The sequence below is a fragment of the Loxodonta africana genome, chromosome 8 (assembly GCF_030014295.1).
Source record: "Loxodonta africana isolate mLoxAfr1 chromosome 8, mLoxAfr1.hap2, whole genome shotgun sequence".
NCBI classification, from domain to species: domain Eukaryota; kingdom Metazoa; phylum Chordata; class Mammalia; order Proboscidea; family Elephantidae; genus Loxodonta; species Loxodonta africana.
In genome coordinates, this window is record NC_087349.1 from 16,230,073 (window position 1) to 16,253,483 (window position 23,411).

The window sequence follows — 23,411 nt, forward strand, 5'->3', positions numbered from 1 at the left end:
TTTGAGCCCGCTATTGTAACCACTGTGTCAATCCATCTTGCTGAGGTCTTCCTCTTCTTCAATGACCTTCCAGCATCACAGCAACATGCAAGCCCCCACAGTATGACAAACTCACAGACACATGGAATATTAGGAAATCCATTAATACAATATGCCACTTTAATCAATTTAAAGATAAAGTAAAAGAAAAAAAGGCATAATAGAACTGAAACATATGAAAAATGGCTCAAACTCACGCATAATTGATGTTGTTCTTAGGTACCATCAAGTCGGTTCCAACTCATAGCAACCCTACGTACAACAGAATGAAACACTGCCCAGCTCTGCGCCATCCTCATGGTCATTGTTATGTTTGTGCTCATTGTCGTAGCCCCTGTGTCAATCCATCTCATCCAGGGTCTTCCTCTTTTTTCGCTGACCCTCTACTTTACCAAGCATGATGTTCTTCTCCAGGGACTGATCTCTCCTGATAACATGTCCAAAGTATGTGAGACGTAATCTCGCCATCCTCACTTGTAAGGAGCACTCTGGCTGTACTTCTTCCAAGACAAATTTGTTCATTCTTTTGGCAGTCCATGGTATATTCAACATTCTTCACCAACATCATAACTCAAAGACATCAACTCTTCAGTCTTCCTTATTTACTGCCCAGCTTTCACATGCATATGAGGCGACTGAAAACACCAAGGCTTGGGTCAGGCGCACCTTAGTCTTTAAAGTGACATCTTTTCTTTTCAATACTTTAAAGAGGTCTTTTTAAGCAGATTTCCCCAATGCAATGGGACATTTGATTTCTTGACTGCTGTTTTCATGGGCATTCATTGTGGATCCCAACAAAATGAAATCTTTGACAACTTCAATCATTTCTCTACTTATCACGATGTTGCTTATTGGTCCAGTTGCAAGGATTTTTGTTTTCTTTATGTTGAGGTGTAATCCATACTGAGGGTTATAATCTTTGATCTTCATCAGTAAGTGCTTCAAGTCCTCTTCGCATTCTAACAAGCAAGGTTGTGTCATCTGCATATCACAGGTTGTTAACGAGTCTTCCTCCAATTCTCACACCCCATTCTTCTTCAATATGGTCCAGCATCTCTGATTGTTTGATTAGCATACAGATTGAATAGGTTTGGTGAAAGGATATAACCCTGACGCACACCTTTCCTGACTTTAAACTATGCAGTATTCCCTTGTTCTGTTCAAATGACTGCCTTCTGGTCAAAATATACGTTCCTCATGAGCACAAGTAAGTGTTGTGGAATTCCCATTCTTTTCAATGTTATCCATAATTTGTTATGATCCACACAGTTGAATAAAACATAGTCAATAAAACACAGGTAAACATTTTCCTGGTATTCCCAGCTTTCAGCCAGGATCCATCCGACATCAACAATGACACCCCTTGTTCCACATCCTCTTCTGAGTCAGGCTTGAATTTCTGGCAGTTCCCTGTCTATGTAGCGCTACGTCCGTTTTCGAATTATCGTCAGCAAAATTTTACTTGTGTGTGATATTAATGAAACTGTTCAACAAATTCCGCTTAATTTTCTTTGGAATGGGCACAAATATGGATCTCTTCTAGTTGGTTGGCTAGGTAGCTGGTTGTCTTCCAAATCTCTCGGCATAGGCAAATGAGCACCTCCAGCGTTGCATCCACTTGTTGAAACATCTCAACTGGTATTATATCAATTCCTGGATCCTTGTTTTTCTCCAATACCTTCAGAGCAGCTTGGTCTTATTCTTTCAATGTGACCATTTCTTGGTCATATGTTACCTTCTGAAATGGTTGAATGTCGACCAGTTCTTTTTGGTACAGTGACTCTGTGTATTCCTTCTATCTTCTTTTAATGTTCCCTGCATTGTTCAGTATTTTGCCCAAAGAATCCTTCTAAACTGCAACTCAAGACTTGAATTTTTTCTGCCAGTTCTTCAGTTCATTGTAATACTTTATTTTGTGTTCTCGACTTGCTCTTTGAAATTTTCTTTTCAGCTCTTTCATCATTTCTTCTATTCACTTTGGCTACTCTACATTCAAGAGCAAATTTCAGAGTTTCTTCTGACACCCATTTTGCTCTTTTCTTTCTTTCCTGTCTTTTCAATGGCCTTTTGCTTTCTTCATGTATGATGCCCTTGATGTCATCCCACAACTGGTCTGGTCGTCAGTCATTAGTATTCAATGTGTCAAAGCTATTCTTGAGATTATCTCTAAATTCAAGTGGAATATACTCAAGGTCATTCTTTGGCTCTTGTAGACTTGTTTTTAATTTTATTCAGCTTCAGCTTGAATCTGGATATGAGCCATTGATGGTCTATCCCACAGTTGGCCCCTGGCCTTATTCTGACTGATGATATTGAACTTTTCCATTGTCTCATTCCATAGATATAGTCGATTTGATTCCTGTGTTTCTATCTAGTGAGATCCACACATATAGTCGCTCCGTGTTGTTGAAAATGGTATTTGCAATGAAAAAGTCATTGGTCTTACAAAATTCTATCATGGAATCTCTGGCATCATTTCTATCACCAAGGCCATATTTTTCAACTACAGATCCTTCTTCTTTGTTTCTAACTTTTGCATTCCAATCACCAGTAATTATCAATGCATCTTGCTTGCATATTTGATCAATTTCAGACTGCAGAAGTTGGTACAAATCTTCAATTTCCTCATCATTGGCATTAGTGGTAGGTGCGTAAATTTGAATAATAGTCATATTAACTGGTCTTTCTTGTAGGTGTATGGATATTATCCTATCACTGACAGCATTGTACTTCAGGACAGAACTTGAAATGTTCTTTTTGACTATGACCGTGATGCCATTTCTCTTCAATTTGTGATTCCCAGCATAGTACATCATAGGATGTCTGACTCATAACGGCTAATTCAGTTCATTTCAGCTCAGTAATGCCTAGGGTATCAATCTTTATGCTGTTCAATTCATTTCTGACAATTTCCAATCTTCCCAGATTCATGGTTCATTCCGATTATTAATGGATGTTTGAAGCTGTTTTTTCTCATTTTGAGTCATACCACATCAGCAAATGAAGGTCCCAAAAGTTTGACTCCATCCACATCACTAAGACCGACTCTACTTTGAGGAGGCAGGTCTTCCTCAGTCGTATTTTGAGTGTCTTCCAGCCTAAAGGGTTCATCATCTGGCACTATACCAGACAATGTTCCATTGCCATTCATAAGGTTTTCATTAGTCAGTTTTTTTCAGAAATAGACCCCCAGGTTCTTCTTCCTAGTATGTCTTAGTGTGGGAGCTTCACTGAAGCCTGTCCACCATGGGTGACCCTGCTGGTATCTGAAATACCAGTGGCATAGATTCCAACATCAAAGCAACACACAAGCCACCACAGTACAATAAACTTACAGACATGTGGAGGATAATAAAAATGTCTGTATGCAAATATTATATTCAAGTTCATAAATTTGTTTTATTTTACCAGGTCATGGGTTAGCAAGTCTGAATTTCCTTTATGTGTAACACCAAACTGGTTGCCATCGAGTCGATTCCAACTCGTATCAACCCTATAGGACAGAGAAGAACTGCCCCATAGGGTTTCCAAGGAGTCCCTGGTGGATTCAAACTGCCAACCTTTTGGTTAGCAGCCATAGCTCTTAACCACTATGCCACCAGGGTTTCCATGTATATACAATATACAAGGATGGTACAATAAACATATCATTGATGATAAAAGCCAGGTTTCTCACTATAGGAGAAAAGAGCTAGAAATAAGGAAACAGGAACTCTAGAACCACTGTGGGTTGATTTGGAATTAGATGCATAAGCATAAGCTCTATTTGGAATATACATACAAATGGATAGGAAGAGACAGATATGAATTTGTGGGTACATACGTGTTTGTATATATACACGTATACACACACAAACACACACATTTCCTAGTCTGTCAGCTAACAACGTCTACTGCAATGACATAATAGCAGCAATGAGTACAAACAGAATCCAGATCTTGGTTTCTGAATATTATTCTCCAAAGAAGAATCAGAGCTCCTTAGAGAAATAGTAAATTCCAAGATTGGGGCAAGGGTAGTACAAGGTAAGCCTGGAATGATGGCTTGTGGTGCTAGGAAGTAAGTATTCAAACAATGATAGGGGCATGTTGGAAGGACAAAGGAGTCAACTCATAGAAACTCACAAGGTCCAAATCTAGGGGATACTGCACAACAAAATAATGATAGCAATTGATTATAACTCAGAGCAAACTAAATATCCATAAATTCTTACTGATAAAAATAATTGAATAAATAAGTAAATGCAGAAAGGACATCTCTCCTCACAGAATTCTAATTAATAAAAGTAGAAAGAACGACAAGAATACAAAATCACAACTTGGCAAACACCCAATAATTGCTGCAGGCAAGAATCATTGATTGGAACATGTATTGTGTTTGAAATAAGAAAGAAAAATAGATGGTTGGTAATTTAAAAATATAAAGTCTAGTTCATAAAAAGGTGCTAAAAATTAAGGTTAATTAAAAACTAAAAGAACAAAAATTTAATCAATAGCTTCTTACCCAGCAGTAGGTTAGGTAACTGGTCAAAAACTCAAGAGTAAATATCGTACTTAACGGTGATGTTTTAGAGATGTTACCTTTAAAGGGAAGACCCACTATGGTCTCTACCATTTGACATTATATTGCAGGCTCCAGCCACGTAAAAATAAACAAACAAACAAAAAGAGGTCAAAAAACTTTAAAATTTTTAAGAAATAGAGACAAAGCTGTCCATAACTGCAGCCACTGATGTTTAAATACACAATCCCGGAAAATACAAACTATTAGAATCTTTAAAATAATTCAGGAAAATTGCTAGATACAATATCAACATGAAAAAAATTAAACTTTTCATAAGTATAATCAAACAGAAAGTCCAATAGAAGAAAAAAAATCATTCACAGGGAGCTGGCTGTCTCATTAGGGGGAGAGCAATTGGGAGTATGTAGCAAGGTGTATATAAGTTTTTGTGTGAGAGACTGACTTGATTTGTAAACTCCCACTTAAAGCACAATGAAAATTTTTTTTAAAAAAATCATTCACAATAACAACAACAAAAGTAATAAAGTAGTAAGGAATACACCTATCAAAAGACTAGCCAGACGTTTATAAATCTAAACAATTAAAAGAAGAAGTAATTTTGAATTCATAGACGGGAAGACTCAGTAAATGATGCAAATTCTCTCTAATTACTCTACAACTTAAATAAAATTACAATCAAAATCCCAGTAAGATTATTAATGGAGCCTGACACTCTCATTTTAAGATGCATATGGAAGAGTGAAGGGCCAAGAATAGCATAGATAATTCTGAACGTGAGCAAGTTGGGAATATTTCTCTTACCATATATCAAAATAAATGATAAAGTTATAGATGTTAAGACACTATTATATTAGTGCAGAGATAGACAAATTGCCCAGTGGAGCAAAAGACTCTATAAAAACCCACAGACGTGAAAACGTATGATGAAAGTGGCATTAAAACTCAGTGGGTTGTATCCCCAAGTACTTTTCAATAAACATTCAGTTCCCAAACCAGGTATTATATACCATTTTTTAGCGTATTTTTTCAGAAAACTATGCTTTCTCTTCTATAATTTAATAAAAATCAAGCATTGTACATTTGCTGTTAAATGATACAGAGTGGAGATTTACCTGTAATGACTGGATATTATGAATTTTATTAATAGTTGCATTAAAACAAATTTAAGAATACAAAAAAAAAAAAAAAACCTCAGTGGGGACTCTGTACTGTCTCTTCAACTTTGCAAATAAAAAGTCTATTTTAAAAATTGTAAAAGTAAACGAAAATTAAGGAGCCCTGGTGGCGCAATTGTTAAGCACCCAACTGCTAACCAAAACGTTGGCAGTTCAAACCCATCTGGCTCCACAGAAGAAAAGACCAGGCAATTTGCTCCCTAAAGATTAGAGCCCAGGAAACTGTATGGGACAGTTCTCCTCTGTTACACAGGGTGCCTATGAGTCAGAATCCACTCAAGAGCACAAAACGACAAAAACAACAAATGAAAATTAACTAACAATGGATCAATGACCTAAATACAAGGAAGAAAACCATAAACTCTTAGAAGAAAACAAGGGTAAAGCTTCAAGACCTTTCTTTAAACAATGAATGCATAGATATGACACCAAAGCACATGCAACAAATGAAAAAAAAGATATAATCAAAACTAAAAATTTTTGTGCATCAAAGAACGTTATCCAAAAAATAAACATACATCCTACAAAACAGAAGAAAATATGTCATCACCATATATCTGGTAAGGGTTTAATACCCAGAATATATAAACAACACCTACAACTCCACAACAAAAAGACAAGGAACCCAATTAAAAAATAAGCAAAGGACTTGAAAAAACATTTCTACAAAGAAAATATACAGCCAATAAGCATATGAAAAGATGCTCCAAGTCATTAGTCATCAGGGAAATGCAAATCAAAACCACAATGAGGTACCACTTCAGACCCACCAGGATGGCTATTAACAGAAAGACAAAAAATAAACAGTGTTGAGGAGGATGTGGAGAAATTAGAACCCTCAGGCATTGCTGGTGGGAATGCAAAATGGTGCAGCTGTTGTGGAAAAAAGTTTAGACACAGCTTGGCGTTCCCTCAAAAAGCTAAACACAGAATTACTATGTGATCCAACAATTCTACACCTAGGTATATACCCCAAAGTCTTGAAAGCAGAGATTCAGGTACTTGTACATCAGTGTTCATTGCAGTACTATGCACAAGAGCCAAAAGATGGAAACCACTGAGGTGTCCATCAACAGTGAATGGATAAACAAGAAGTGGTAGAAACATACAATGAAATATTACTCAATCATAAAGAGAAATTAGGCTCTAATACATTCTAAAACATGCAGGAACCTTAAAAACATTATGTTAAGTGAAATAAGTCAGTCATAAAAAGGCAAATATTATATGATCCCACACACATGAAATATCTAGAATAGACAAATGCACAGAGACCAAAACTTATTAGTGGTTACTGGGACCTGGGTTGGGGTGGGGGGTGATGGGGAGTTACTGCTTAAGGGGTACTGGGTATTTCTTTGGGACGATGAAAAACTTTTGGAAATAGACAGTGTTGAAGGTTGTACATGGTGAATGTAATTGATGCCACTGAATTGTACACTTGAAAATGGTTAAAATGGCAAACGTTTTTGTTATATACATTGTATTACAATAAAGTATATATAGAGAGAGAGAGATAACGTCAATAAAATAAAAAGATTTTTTTAAAGTCAGTGGGGGAGGGGGCCAAGATGGCTGACTAGGTAGACGCTACCTCGGATCCCTCTTGCAACAAAGACTTGGAAAAACAAGTGAATCCATCACATACATGACAAGCTATGAACCCTGAACAACAAACACAGATTTAAAGAGTGGACCTGAGTGACAGAGACGGAGAACGAACAACTACGGGGAACCAGTGACTCTTTTCGGAGCCTGGAGCCAGCGTCCCAGTCAGGTAACCTTGGCGCCAGGCTTAGGACTGGGCGCAGGGGAGCTGAACACGACATCTGTGATGGCGCAAACACAGGGCGCAGCCCTACCCCCCTGAACTGACCCCGGGAGGGGGCCCAGCAGGTCCGCGTGGACGGCGTGGCGATGCAGCTGGAGGGAGAAGTCCCCGGGAGGCAGTGACTGGTTTTGGAGCTGGGAGTGCAGCATCCCAGCCGGGGAACCTTGGCGTCGGGCTTTGGACTGGGCGCAGGGGAGCTGAACGCGGCATCTGGTCACGGCACAAACACGGGGCGCAGCCCTACTCCCCCGAACTAACACTAGAAGGGGGCCCAGCCAGTCCACGGAGGTGGCGCGGCAACACGACTAGCGGGACGAGAAGTCCCCAGGAGGCAGCGACTGATTTTGGAGCCGGGAGTGCAGCGTCCCAGCAGGGGATCCTTGACGCTGGGCTTTGGACTGGCAGTGGAGGATCTGACCGCAGCTTCAGCAGGCCAGACCCTCGAGGACAATCTCCACACAGCCAGCACACACAGGCAACACGCCCCTCGGGAATCTCAGATAAAATAGTCATCCCAAGCAAGACAAGCAACTTTGGCTATATTCCGGGGTGCTACTCTCTGCTGTTTTTCCGAACCCTCCCCTCCCCTTCCCAGGCGGCTTCATTAACATTGGAATTTCCTGAGCCAGAGGGAGAACGGCTCAGGCTCCGTGCCTTTGCTTTTCCATTTTTTTTTTTTTTTTTTTTTTTGGTCTTTTCCTAACCCATTCTTCCGGCCTGAGAGAAGCAACCACAAAAAACCCAGGGACCAAAAATCCTTCCCTAATTGGACTAAAAATACAGAACCAGCTACAGCCAAGCATATATGATCCAAATCTCGGGCTTTCATCCTTACAGGGAACAAGGATGCTGTTACAATGCAAAGGCAGTTCTGACCGGGATCTGACTACATTTTTTTTAGCGGATTTACTGGAAAAACAAGTTTCCCAGGTCTGATATCTCTACTTACTCAACAGAGCCCTAACTGACCCACAACAGGGAACTGAGGGCTGAAGCTCCCCCCCAGACCACCTAGCCTCTTGCCTTAGGGGTCTAAGGAGCGTGACACCTACCAATCAGTAGAGGTACTTGCACTGGGGGCCTAAGGTACAGCTGCAGAGCCTTCCCACCAAGGTGCTATACGAATAGAGACAGACCTACCTCACTGCCACTCGGGGGAAGCCTGTCAGCATCCTGCCCCACCTGGAGTGTGAACCCCAGCTGCTGATAGAATCTGGTGCACACAACTATCACCACTACTTCTCGAGGTGGATAGGTGTTAGGGTGCAGCACACACTTGATGACCCAAAATCAGATTCTACTCAAGAATAGTGAATAGACTCAGGCATATATATCTGGCAACGGCCCAAACCAGCTGGTAATAGGTCATAAGTAAGTCAAGGGCTACAAGAAACAAGACAGCACAATCTAGTAGCCCATCCACGTATATTGAAAGAAAACAAAAAAAGATAAGACTCAGTTAGCAATTACAAAATAAACCACTACTTTTTTTTTTTTTTTTTATCTTAGTGATGGCTCAGAGACAGGAGTCGATATCAAACCACATAAAGAAGCAGACCATGACACCTTCTACAACCCCCCAAAAAAAGAATCAAAATCTTTCCCAAATGAAGATACTATCCTGGAATTATCAGATACAGAATATAAAAAACTAATTTACAGAATGCTTCAAGACATCAGGGATGACCTCAGAAACGAAATAAGGCAAACCGCAGAAAAAGCCAAGGAACACACTGATAAAACAGCTGAAGAACTCAAAAAGATTATTCAAGAACATAGTGGAAAAATTAATAAGTTGCAAGAATCCATAGAGAAACAGCATGTAGAAATCCAAAAGATTAACAATAAAATTACAGAACTAGACAATGCAATAGGAAGTCAGAGGAGCAGACTCGAGCAATTAGAATGCAGATTGGGAAATCTGGAGGATCAGGGAATTAACACCAACATAGCTGAAAAAAAATCAGATAAAAGAATTTAAAAAAATGAAGAAACCCTAAGAATCATGTGGGACTCAACCAAGAAAGATAACTTGCGTGTGATTGGAGTCCCAGAACAGGGAGGGAGGACAGAAAACACGGAGAAAATAGTTGAAGATCTGCTGACAGAAAACTTCCCTGACATCATGAAAGACGAAAGGATATCTATCTAAGATGCTCATCGAACCCCATTTAAGATTGATCCAAAAATAAAAACGCCAAGACAATTATCATCAAGCTTGCCAAAACCAAAGATAAAGAGAAAATTTTAAAAGCAGCCAGGGAGAAAAGAAAGGTCTCCTTCAAGGGAGAATAAATAAGTTCAGACTACTCAGCAGAAACCATGCAGGCAAGAAGGGTATGGGACAACATATACAGAGCACTGAAGAAGAAAAACTGCCAGCCAAGGATCAAATATCCAGCAAAACTCTCTCTGAAATATGAAGGCAAAATTAAGATATTTACAGATAAACACAAGCTTAGAGAACTCGCAAAAACCAAACCAAACCTACAAGAAATACTAAAGGAAATTGGTCAGAAAACCAATAATATCAGATACCAGCATAACACAAGGTCACAGAATGGAACATCCTGATATCAACTCAAATAGGGAAATCACAAAAACAAATTAAGATTAATTAAAAAAAAAAAAATGCTCCAAACAGGGAATCACTGAAGTCAATATGTAAAAGATCACAATAATCAAAAAGAGGGACTAAATACAGGTGGCATAGAACTGCCATACGGAGAGGGATACAAGGCGATATAGGACAATACAAGTTAGGTTTTTACTTAGAAAAATAGGGGTAAATATTAAGGTAACCACAAAGAGGTATAACAACTCCATAACTCAAGAGAAAAGCCAAGAAAAACGTAACAACTCAACTAACATAAAGTCAAACACTACGAAAATGAGGATCTCACAATTTACTAAGAAAAACATCTCAGCACAAAAAAGTATGTGGAAAAATGAAATTGTCAACAACACACATAAAAAGGCATCAAAATGACAACACTAAACACTTATTTATCTATAATTACACTGAACGTAAATGGACTAAATGCACCAATAAAGAGACAGAGAGTCACAGACTGGATAAAGAAACACGATCCGTCTATATGCTGCCTACAAGAGACACACCTTAGACTTAGAGACACAAACAAACTAAAACTCAAAGGATGGAAAAAAATATATCAAGCAAACAATAAGCAAAAAAGAAGAGGAGTAGCAATATTAATTTCTGACAAAATAGACTTTAGACTTAAATCCACCACAAAGGATAAAGAAGGACACTATATAATGATAAAAGGGACAATTGATCAGGAAGACATAACCATATTAAATATTTATGCACCCAATGACAGGGCTGCAAGATACACAAATCAAATTTTAACAAAACTTAAAAGTGAGATAGACACTTCCACAATTATAGTAGGAGACTTCAACACACCACTTTCGGAGAAGGACAGGACATCCAGTAAGAAGCTCAATAGAGACACGGAAGACCTACTTACAACAATCAACCAACTTGACCTCATTGACTTATACAGAACTCTCCACCCAACTGCTGCAAAATATACTTTTTTTTCTAGCGCACATGGAACATTCTCTAGAATAGACCACATATTAGGTCATAAAACAAACCTTTGCAGAGTCCAAAACATCCAAATATTACAAAGCATCTTCTCAGACCACAAGGCAATAAAACTAGAAATCAATAACAGAAAAACTAGGGAAAAGAAATCAAATACTTGGAAACTGAACAATACCCTCCTGAAAAAAGACTGGGTTATAGAAGACATCAAGGAGGGAACAAGGAAATTCATAGAATGCAACGAGAATGAAAATACTTCCTATCAAAACCTCTGGGACATAGCAAAAGCAGTGCTCAGAGGCCAATTTATATCGATAAATGCACACATACAAAAGGAAGAGCCAAAAGCAGAGAACCGTCCCTACAACTTGAACAAATAGAAAGTGAGCAACAAAAGAATCCATCAGGCACCAGAAGAAAACAAATAATAAAAGTTAGAGCTGAACTAAATGAATTAGAGAACAGAAAAACAATGGAAAGAATTAACAAACCCAAAAGCTGGTTCTTTGAAAAAATTAACAAAATTGATAAACCATTGGCTAGACTGGCTAAAGAAATACAGGAAAGGAAACAAATAAGAAACGAGAAGGGCCACATCACAACAGACCCAACTGAAATTAAAAGAATCATATCAGATTATTACGAAAAATTGTACTCTAACAAATTTGAAAACCTAGAACAAATGGATGAATTCCTGGAAAAACACTACCTACCTAAACTAACACATTCAGAAGTACAACAACTAAATAGACCCATAACAAAAAAAGAGATTGAAACGGTAATCAAAAAACTACCAAAAACAAAAAGCCCTGGCCCGGACGGCTTCACTGCAGAGTTCTACCAAACTTTCAGAGAAGAGTTAACACCACTACTACTAAAGGTATTTCAAAGCATAGAAGATGACGGAATACTACCCAACTCATTCTATGAAGCCACCATCTCCCTGATACCAAAACCAGGTAAAGACATCACAAAAAAAGAAAATGACAGACCTATATCCCTCATGAACATTGATGCAAAAATCCTCAACAAAATTCTAGCCAATAGAATTCAACAACATATCAAAAAAATAATTCACCATGATCAAGTGGGATTTATACCAGGTATGCAAGGCTGGTTTAATATCAGAAAAACCATTAATGTAATCCACCACATAAATAAAACAAAAGACAAAAACCACATGATCTTATCAATTGATGCAGAAAAGGCATTTGACAAAGTTCAACTCCCTTTTATGATAAAAACTCTCACCAAAGTAGGAATTGAAGGAAAATTCCTCAACATAATAAAGGGCATATATGCAAAGCCAACAGCCAACATCATTCTAAATGGAGAGAACCTGAAAGCATTTCCCTTGAGAACGGGAACCAGACAAGGATGCCCTTTATCACCGCTCTTATTCAACATCGTGCTAGAAGTCCTAGCCAGGGCAATTAGGCTAGACAAAGAAATAAAGTGCATCCAGATTGGCAAGGAGGAAGTAAAATTATCTCTATTTGCAGATGACATGATCTTATACACAGAAATCCCTAAGGAATCCTCCAGAAAACTACTGAAACTAATAGAAGAGTTTGGCAGAGTATCAAGTTATAAGATAAACATACAAAAATCACTTGGATTCCTCTACATCAACAAAAAGAACATCGAAGAGGAAATAACCAAATCAATACCATTCACAGGAGCCCCCAAGAAGATAAAATACTTAGGAATAAATCTTACCAAGGATGTAAAAGACCTATACAAAGAAAACTACAAAGCTCTACTACAAGAAATTCAAAAGGACCTACTTAAGTGGAAAAACATACCTTGCTCATGGATAGGAAGACTTAACATAGTAAAAATGTCTATTCTACCAAAAGCCATCTATACATACAACGCACTTCCGATCCAAATTCCAATGTCATTTTTTAAGGTGATAGAGAAACAAATCACCAACTTCATGTGGAAGGGAAAGAAGCCCTGGATAAGCAAAGCATTACTGAAAAAGAAGAAGAAAGTGGGAGGCCTCACTCTACCTGATTTCAGAACCTATTATACAGCCACAGTAGTCAAAACAGCCTGGTATTGGTACAACAACAGGCACATAGACCAGTGGAACAGAATTGAGAACCCAGATATAAATCCAACCACATATGAGCACCTGATATTTTACAAAGGCCCAGTGTCAGTTAATTGGGGAAAAGATAGTCTTTTTAACAAATGGTACTGGCATAATTGGATATCCATTTGCAAAAAAATGAAACATACCTCACACCAAGCACAAAAACTAACTCCAAGTGGATCAAAGACCTAAACATAAAGACTAAAACGATAAAGATCATGGAAGAAAAAATAGGATCAACCCTAGGAGCCCTAATACAAGGCATAAACAGAATACAAAACATTACCAAAAATGATGAAGAGAAACCAGATAACTGGGAGCTCCTAAAAATCAAACACCTATGCTCATCTAAAGACTTCACCAAAAGAGTAAAAAGACCACCTACAGACTGGGAAAGAATTTTCAGCTATGATATCTCCGACCAGCGCCTGATCTCTAAAATCTACATGATTCTGTCAAAACTCAACCACAAAAAGACAAACAACCCAATCAAGAAGTGGGCAAAGGAAATGAACACACACTTCACTAAAGAGGATATTCAGGCAGCTAACAGATACATGAGAAAATGCTCTCGGTCATTAGCCATTAGAGAAATGCAAATTAAAACTACGATGAGATTCCATCTCACTCCAACAAGGCTGGCATTAATCCAAAAAAAACAAAATAATAAATGTTGGAGAGGCTGCAGAGAGATTGGAACTCTCATACACTGCTGGTGGGAATGTAAAATGGTACAACCACTTTGGAAATCTATCTGGCGTTATCTTAAACAGTTAGAAATAGAATTACCATACAACCCAGAAATCCCACTCCTCGGAATATACCCTAGAGATACAAGAGCCTTCACACAAACAGATATATGCACACCCATGTTTATTGCAGCTCTGTTTACAATAGCAAAAAGCTGGAAGCAACCAAGGTGTCCATCAATGGATGAATGGGTAAATAAACAGTGGTATATTCACACAATGGAATACTACGCATCGATAAAGAACAGTGACGAATCTGTGAAACATTTCATAACATGGAGGAACCTGGAAGGCATGATGCTGAGCGAAATCAGTCAGAGGCAAAAGGACAAATATTGTATAAGACCACTATTATAAGATCTTGAGAAATAGTATAAACTGAGAAGAACACATACTTTTGTGGTTACGAGGGGGGAGGGAGAGGGTTTTTTACTGATTAGTTAGTAGATAAGAACTGCTTTAGGTGAAGGGAAGGACAACACTCAATACACGGAAGGTCAGCCGAATTGGATTAGACCAAAAGCAAAGAAGTTTCCGGGATAAAATGAATGCTTCAAAGGTCAGCGGAGCAAGGGCAGGGGTTTGGGAACCATGCTCTAAGGGGACTTCTAAGTCAATTGGCAAAATAATTCTATTATGAAAACATTCTGCATCCCACTTTGAAATGTGGCATCTGGGGTCTTAAATGCTAACGAGCAGCCATCTAAGATGCATCAATTGGTCTCAACCCACCTGGATCAAAGGAGAATGAAGAACACCAACGCCACATGATAACTAAGAGCCCAAGAGACAGAAAGGGCCACATGAACCAGAGACCTACATTATCCTGAGACCAGAAGAACTAGTTGGTGCCCGGCCACAATCGATGACTGCCCTCACAGGGAGCACAATAGAGAACCCCTGAGGGAGCAGGAGATCAGTGGGATGCAGACCCCACATTCTCATGAAAATACCATACTTAATGGTCTGACTGTGACTAGAGGAATCCCGGCGGGCATGGTCCCCAAACCTTTTGTTGGCACAAGACAGGAACCCTTCCCGAAGACAACTCATCAGACATGAAAGGGACTGGACAGTGGGTAGGAGAAAGATGCTGAAGAAGAGTGAGCTAATTATATCAGGTGGACACTTGAGACTGTGGTGGCATCTCCTGTCTGGAGAGGGGATGGGAGGATAGAGAGAGTAGGAAGCTGGCAAAATTGTCACGAAACGAGAGACTGGAAGGGCTGACTCATTAGGGGGAGAGCAAGTGGGAGTAAGGAGTAAGATGTATATAAACTTATATGTGACAGACTGACTTGATTTCTAAACGTTCACTTGAAGCTCAATAAAAGTTAATAAAAAAAAAAACTCAATCACTAATGATGAAAAGAAGTCAATGAAAACATAAATTCCAAATAGCTTGAGAGACCTAAGTTTTAAAAGTAAACCTACAAAATACTAAGAAAACACAAGCAAATATATTTTAGGAAATCATACTAGAAAACGGTTTCTTAAGACAGGAGTACAGATTATATAGAAAAATATTGATGAACTTAACTACATTAAAATAAAATGTAACACATCTGTACAATAATAAGAAAACATAAAGAAGATAAGCTGTAGGCAGCTATAGGCAAGCAACCAATTAACAGAAAAATGATTGGTATACACTTAAGTGCCCTACGTACTAAGGAAGAAATGGCATAATAAACTGAACAACAGGCAACTCACAGAAGAGATATAAATTGTCCATATACATGCCACTAGAAACCAGAGAAATGTAAGCTACAAACACAAAGTCTGTCAGAATTGCAAAAATTAATTTACAAAAATTGTTTAAGTCTAACAAAACCAATTTTAAAGTCAAGGAAGGAGAGAAATAAATTATATACTGCTGGGAGGAGTCTGTGGAAAATAAGTTTAAAATGCACAACATTTCTATATACACACATGCACCCTAAGAGCACAGCTTTCCAACTTTTTGTGCATTGTGTATGTACGGTTACTAAAAGGAGCCCTGGTGGCGCAGTGGTTAAGAGCTTGGTTCTTAACCAAAAGGTCGGCAGTTCGGATTCACCATCCGCTCCTTGGAAACCCTACAAGGCAGTTCTATTCTGTCCTCTAGGGTCACTATGGGAAACCCTGGTGACATAGTGGTTAAGTGCTTCAGCTGCTAACCAAAAGGTCGGCAGTTCGAATCCACCAGGCGCTCCTTGGAAACTCTTGTGGGGAAGTTCTACTCTGTCCTACAGGGTCACTATGAGTCGGAATCGACTCGACGGCAACAGGTTTAACGCGTAGGGTCACTATGAGTCAGAATCAACTCCAGGGCAACAGGTTTTCTTTTTTTTTTTTTTTGATCTGGGGTAGAGAGAGAAGAAAGGAATCGAAGGATTTGTGGCCATCAAGTCAATTTCAACTCATGGTGACCGTAAAGGACAGGACAGAGCTGCCCCATAGCATTTCCAAGGCTGTAATTTTTCTGGATGCAGACTGCCACATCTTTCTCCCATGGAGCAGCTGGAGGGTCCAAAGTGCTGACATTTCAGTTAGCAGCTCAGCATTTTAACCACTGAGCCATCAGGGCTCCTTCATTGTGCCTATAATGTTTTATTTCTTGAAAAAAGAGAATCTGAAGCAAATACTAAGGTTTATTAATCTCGTGGGAAGTACATAGGGCGATGGTTATAGTGCGCTCCAAAATATACAACATGAATAATATAATACTTTATATTTAAAAATAGGTACTTTATAAAAGATACGTATCATGAAATCATGGTAGTAATGGATTTCTTAAAACAAAAGGAATACAAATGATAATGGATAAATTTTAAAATAATTAAAAATTATCTTAAATAAAAGTTAATTTAAATAAACTCTGGCCTTGCTTTATTTTTACATTTAGAAATATCTGAACTACTAATTCCACCATTCTATTTTGTCTCGCTTGTATACAGTCCTCAGCTCCACTTATGAACAATCATGTTGTTAGGAGCCATTGGCTGGTTCTGATTTCATAACAACCCCACGTACAATAGAATGAAACACTGCCGGGTCCTGCGTCATCCTCACAATCATTGTTATGCTTGAGCCCATTGTTGCAGCCACTGCGTTAATCCATCTTGTTGAGGGTCTTCCTCTTTTTCAATGACCCTCTACTTTACCAAGCAGGATGTCCTTCTCCAGGGACTGATCCCTCTTGATAACATGTCCAAAGTACGTAAGACGTAGTCTTGCCATCCTTGCTTCTAAGGAGCTTTCTGCCTGTGCTTCTTCTAAGACAGATTTGTTTGTTCTTCTGGCAGTCCATGGTACAGTCAATGTTCTTCACCAGCACCAGAATTCAAAGGCATCAATTTTTCTTCAAACTTCCTTATTCATTGTCCAGTTTTTGCATGCATATGAGAAATTCACAAAGATATTCACTAAGAGCACTAAAAGCAAACATAAGGACACTTTAGAAAGAGGTGACAAGATGCCAAGGGAGGCTCTGATCTAAGGACAGCAGTAACTCAAAAGACATCGCATTATTTCTGAGAATCTAATTTTAACTTTCTAAACAAGGGAGTGCCAAGAAGAGAAACTTCATGTCCTCTTATTTCATGTGTATGCATCTCAGGATACATAGCTCCCATCCCAAACAGAGCGAATTTTTAAAATATCAGACCAAAAATCCTTAAGGTAAATATCAAGTCTCAGAACAAGACGTTGTGAAATAAAAAGCACGTTAAAAAAGAAACGCCAGCAAGAGGGAAAAAATGACTTGGCATGTGCTCTCTTTAGCTGTTATTGCTTAAACTAAGACAGTAAAAAAAGAAAAGAAGCAAGAAGTCCAGTCCCATCACAGTCATATTCACAGCAATCCCAGCAGCAGATTGAATAAAATGAAGGAAGAAGCCACAAACGAAATGCCTGTGTCCCCCGGGGGCAGTCGCCAGTCACAATGTCCCAACGTGAGCTTGCCAACGAAGGGGCATCCTGCGAGTCCAGAAGCTGAGGCCAACGTTCTCCTACAATCACTGGCTTTACTCCACACCTGTACCGTCCTTCTACCTAAGTTACAGTTGAATTGCTACATCTAAATTAGACACTAGCTTCCCTGAAAACACCGTGACTGATGAAGATAATAAGAAAGGCTTACAAAATGCATCCCCCTGACTATTTAGAGTGGGAACAGCATGAGGCTAGGCTCCAACAACGACCATCTTGGTTGAACTTGGACCAATCACTCAGTCTTTCTGGATTCAGTTTCCACCTTTGTAAAATTAGTTTAAAAATAATACCTGATTAACCAATAAGCATAAGCAGCTTTTCATACGTTTACTAGTATGGGTTCCCCCTTTACGCAAACTGCCTGCCCATATTTGTGTCTACTTTTCTATTAGCTTGTCTTATGGATTTATAGGAGTTCTTTATATATTCTGGATATGTAACCCATCAGATAAATGCCAATCTTTCCATGGACACAAACCACTTTGAGTCTCTTTGGTGAGCTGCCTACTGTTTGTCCAGGTTTTTATTATACCACTTCTTTTCCTCATTAATATGTAGGAACATTAAGTAGATGCTAATCATTTTCCTGTTAATAGGCTGCTTATGTCTGTCAATCCATGGCTTGACTTCGCACTTTTGGTTAGCAGCTGTAGCTCTTAGCCACTAAAAGTCAGAGAGATGCGACACGAGCAGGATGTGACCCACCATTGTTAGCTTTGAAGAGGAAGGAAAGGGCCGTGAGCCAAGGAATGTGGTGACTGCTAAAAGCTGGAAAAGTCAAATAAATGGATTCTCCTCTAGAGCCTCCAGGAAGGAATGCAGCCCTGCCAATCCCTTGATTTTTACGCAGTGAGACCCACACTTGGCTTCTGACCCACAGACCCGTGGGATAAAACATTCATGCTGCTTAAAATGCTAAACTTGTGGCAATTTGCTACGGCAGCAACAGAAAACTATACACAGCATCCCCAGCTTATTTCCAGCAAAACAAATGAGTCAGAAATGCGTACTCTGACGCCTGGCTCCAGAGCTGAAACCGTGGCTCCGCTGCTTGCCAGATGTATAAGCTTCACAGCTGTGTATGCTGAAGTTATTAACCTCCCTGTGCCTCAGTTTCCTTGTCTATAAAACAGGGCTAATGACAGTACCCATCTCATAAGATCACTGAATGATTAAATGACTTAAATCATGTAAAGCACCTAAAACATGGCTTCACACGTAGTATTAAACACGTGGTAACTACTAGTACTACTGACCTTCATCAATAATATTTTAACTACCTCTTTTTCAGTCACACACAGAAAAATCACAAGATCAACGGTCTTCAAAACAGCGAGAAAATCAACCTCCTAACAAAAAGGAAGGTCTGTACACATCTCTACAAGCAGTAGCCATCACGGTCCCAGCTCCATCAACTACCATGCTGCTCTTCAAGAGTCTTTCCTGAAAACAAAGGAACACATGGCCAAAGTCACAGCGTCGCCATGAACTCTGCCGAGTAAATGCCAACTACAGGGCCTGACAGAAAAAGCGCCCATCAAAAATAAGAGCCACTTTATTAAAAATAATAATAAATAATAATAGATGTAGCAAAATTAGTTTCTACTGAAATGTGCCATTAACTGGCATCTGTTCAGTTTATTGATATTTACACAGCCCTTTTAATTTGCAAAAAAGCCTGAGCTACAGTTTCTTCACAAACAATTAGAAACTGTATTTCACTTGGCCTCTGACTTGTCAACATTTCTGTAAAGTGATATAATCAAGCTAAGTAGTGATGATTCACATTATAGAAACACAAAGATGTAACAACTGATAATTTCAACAGAAGGCAGGGGTAAAATATAAAAAATAAGTACAAACATATTTTCTGCTTAGTAATTCCACAGCTCTACAACAGCTCAAAGTATGTGTCAAAACTCAAAAAATAACACTACCACATTAGAAAAGAGGAGAAAACAAAGAGGCTAGCGTACAAACCTCTGTAGAGTATCCTAAGAAGAATACGCACTTAGGGTCTTCTTAAAAATCACTAATTAGTAGACTGGTAAAAGGAAAAGCTATTATAAAATAATTCCAATACTTTCCTACAATAAAAGTAATAAACTTCAAGATTTTAAGCCTAAATAAAGCTAAAATAATTTAAATGACATCTGAAAATGTAATTAAATACACTCCAGCAACAATACATTGTTAACTCTCAAAAGAAACATTTTCAGAGGGGGGATGGGAAGATAGAGAGAGAGGGAAGCTGGCAAAATTGTCAGGAAACAAGAGCCTGAAAGGGCTGACTCAATAGGGGGAGAGCAAGTGGGAGAAGGGAGTAAGATGTATGTAAACTTACATGTGACAGACTGATTGGATTTGTAAATGTTCACTTGGAGCTTAATAAAAGTTAATTAAAAAAAAAAAAAGAAACATTTTCAATTTGTCACATAAAATGTATTGAGTCCAAATTATTTTTCTACCTTTTCATTATTTCAAGCTTAAGAACTATTCTTAAATTTTTATCTGAAAAGCCAACAACAATAGGTAATGCTATTTCTTTCAAAGGCACTGAGGACTTTGGCTGCTGCACATAAAGGCACCTGTGGGCATCCCTCAGGAGACACCCTGTCCTGTCTCACCACCAAGGCTGCCACAGCAGAGAACTCTTAGAACTCTTCACTGAGGCCCACACAGTCTCTGAGCCCAGCTGAGTAGAGCTCTCTGAAGGGGCAGGTCTGAGGAACTCCAGAACTCCCCAAACCTCTGCATTCTGACTCTACGTTCTCCCTCCCGAGCCTTAAATTTTGCTTAAATTGGCTCTCCTCTCAATAGGATATCAGGTGGCCCCTAAGACAAAATGGGACTAGTTTGTGGATATTTCATCAAAGCACACCTGTGTGTGTCGGGGGGAAGGGTGTTGGGGGTGGAGGAACTATGCCAAAATTTTTATTTTGTCTTTTCATTTTGACGCTACATTCTTTAAAAAAAACTGTGTAAGTATTTTCGGGATCACCCGGATGACCGTCTTATAACCAAAACACGGGGATGCGGGGGAAGGCACACCACGAGGAGGGGCTGCCAGAGGATACAAAGGAGCCAGGATATAGGACAGGACCAAGCACAGACAGTACAGGAAGCAGCTGGGTGCAAGCTAGCAGGAACGATAGAGGCTATGGCAAACAGGAAAGTACACTCTACCGAAAAGCACCCAATTTAACTGGCAAAAAACAAGCAAAACACATCTACAGCTGGATTCAGCAGGCAGGCCAGGTTCAGCTGCTGCAAATACTTCAACTCTGATAAGGCAACAGGACCACCATCACTGTATATCTTACTCTCTCCAAGGGTCCCACCTTTGGGTAACGAAGAGTCACCACAGGCTCCCAGGCCTGGCTCAGGACCACCCACCCAGCTCCCCTGGGGTTCCCCACCTAGAAACCTTGAAACTGCAGCACAGGAACAAGAAGTTTAGTGGCTGAAGAATTAAATACTTACCACTAGAGCTTCCAGAAGTAGAATACTGCGAGGTATCAAGGAATTTCCTGGAAGTTGGGAGGTTTGTGACATCAATCAGAGGCCCAGGAGAAGCATCTTTCACGAGGGAGCTGAAGGGGGAAAGCAGCAGCAGTTACCACATTCTCCAATATCAGTTCAAGGTACAGTACAGGCCCATCTGAGCGCTCTTGTCATGGGCGCGCTTTACACTGTGACTTCCAACAACTCCCCAGTCTACTGCCAATAGAGCCATGACTGTCACAGAGAGGCCTAAAGTATTCTAAGTGTCCCAACTATGTAAACTTTCATTTTGTCTTTTCATTTCCAAGTTACATTTCAGAAAACTATGGTAAGTATATTCTGAATCACATGGGTGACCACTGTAGAACCAAATTATGCCAAGCAATCTCAGTACCCTCTTTTACTCTGTATCAAAAACTAATTTATCAACAAAGTAAGCTCAAATGGCATCAAGTCGTAATAACCGAATAAAAGTCTAACAGTAGTTAAACCGTATTTAGCTTGTGTTTTTCAATCTGGAGTTCTTGACATATTCTGGGGGTTTGCTACATTTACTTCTCATTAACAGAGGTTCATAAATTTCATCAAATCGAGAATCACAGCAATAAAAGGTGATCTAAAAACTCTCAAGCAGGTTAATTCTGTATTTGATTACCCATTTCACCTTCTCCAAAAAGGCTTAGCCCCTCACCTTAATGATTAACTTCTGAATCTCCAGAATAAACATATTAATTTTAAATGACACAAAAACTATAGAAACAATGAGAATTTCAAGTGAATTCCCATTTATGAGCGCCTGCTAAGCACAAGCATGTAGATGATGCAAAGGGAAAAACTACCTGCACCTCCCCTCAAGGACACAGCTGTATTGCATACACATCTCAGTCAAGTCCCCAAGCGTAAAGAGGCCAAAGCCATGGCTACCACCTCTTTCCACGTCCTCAGTAGCTGCCTTGGGAAGGGATTCTCACAGTGGGCTGCAAAGGGAGGCCAGGCAAAGCGGAAGCACGAAGAGATGGCACCCTGAGAAAGCTTTATGAAAATGAGAGGGGAGGATTATGCAACTCTGAAAAACATCCAATCCCACTGAGTGATACTGAGACATCCATTTCTCCCTCCCACATTCCTATGGAACCAAGGGGCTGAAAAAAAAAAAAAAACAACCCCCCGTTGCCGTCAAGTCAATTCTGACTCATAGTGACCCTATAGGACAGAGTAGAACTGCCCCATAGGGTTTCCAAGGAGCACCTCGTGGATCCAAACTGCGGACCTTTTGGTAAGCAGCTATAGCACTTTACAATTACACCACCAGGGTTGTCAGGATGTGTTTATTTGCAAAGGAATAAAAAAATAAACATGCTCCTTCAGAAAACTTTGAAAAACAAACTTCATAGTGAAGGACAAAATTATCATTTAGGGTGTTACTTTTACTGAGTGCTGACAATGTGTGAGGCACTGTCCTAGCCCTTGAGGACAATGATGGAGGTCACTAACCTATCCTTTCACTTGTTACAGGGGAGAGGAAATCATTACTCAAGCAATCTTTGTGTCGCAGTGCTTAAGAGCTCAGCTGCTAAACAAAAGGTCAGCAGTTCAAATCCACCAGCTGCTCCTCGGAAGCCCTATGGGGCAGTTCTACTCTGTCCTATAGGGTCGCTATGAGTTGGAATTGACTCGACAGCAACAGGTTCTTTTTTGGTTTATTATATGCTTGGCGCTGTGCTCAGTGCTAAGGATGCAAGTAAGGCTGAGACATGAGCTAAACCAAACTTAGCACATTTCTGATCGTTAGAATCATTTGCAGATTAATGTGAAATGTTAAGTATAAGAGACAAAAGTAACCAAAACCAAAAAACCAAACCCATTACCATCAAGTCGATTCCAACTCATTGCAACCCTGAACGATAGAACAGAATGAGCCCATAGGGTTTCCAAAGC

At 39.4% G+C, this 23,411-nt stretch overlaps 1 protein-coding gene across 6 annotated transcripts in view; it reads right to left on the minus strand.

Annotated features, from left to right (window-relative positions):
- Positions 1–23,411, minus strand: part of EXOC4 (exocyst complex component 4) — an 831,013-nt gene that overhangs the window by 740,068 nt on the left and 67,534 nt on the right. For all 6 annotated transcript variants that reach the window (XM_003420870.4, XM_064289703.1, XM_010600447.3 and 3 more), the window contains exon 5: positions 21,453–21,562. In XM_003420870.4, the coding sequence (XP_003420918.1) occupies positions 21,453–21,562 (110 nt within the window). The remainder of the gene's footprint in view (positions 1–21,452; positions 21,563–23,411) is intronic.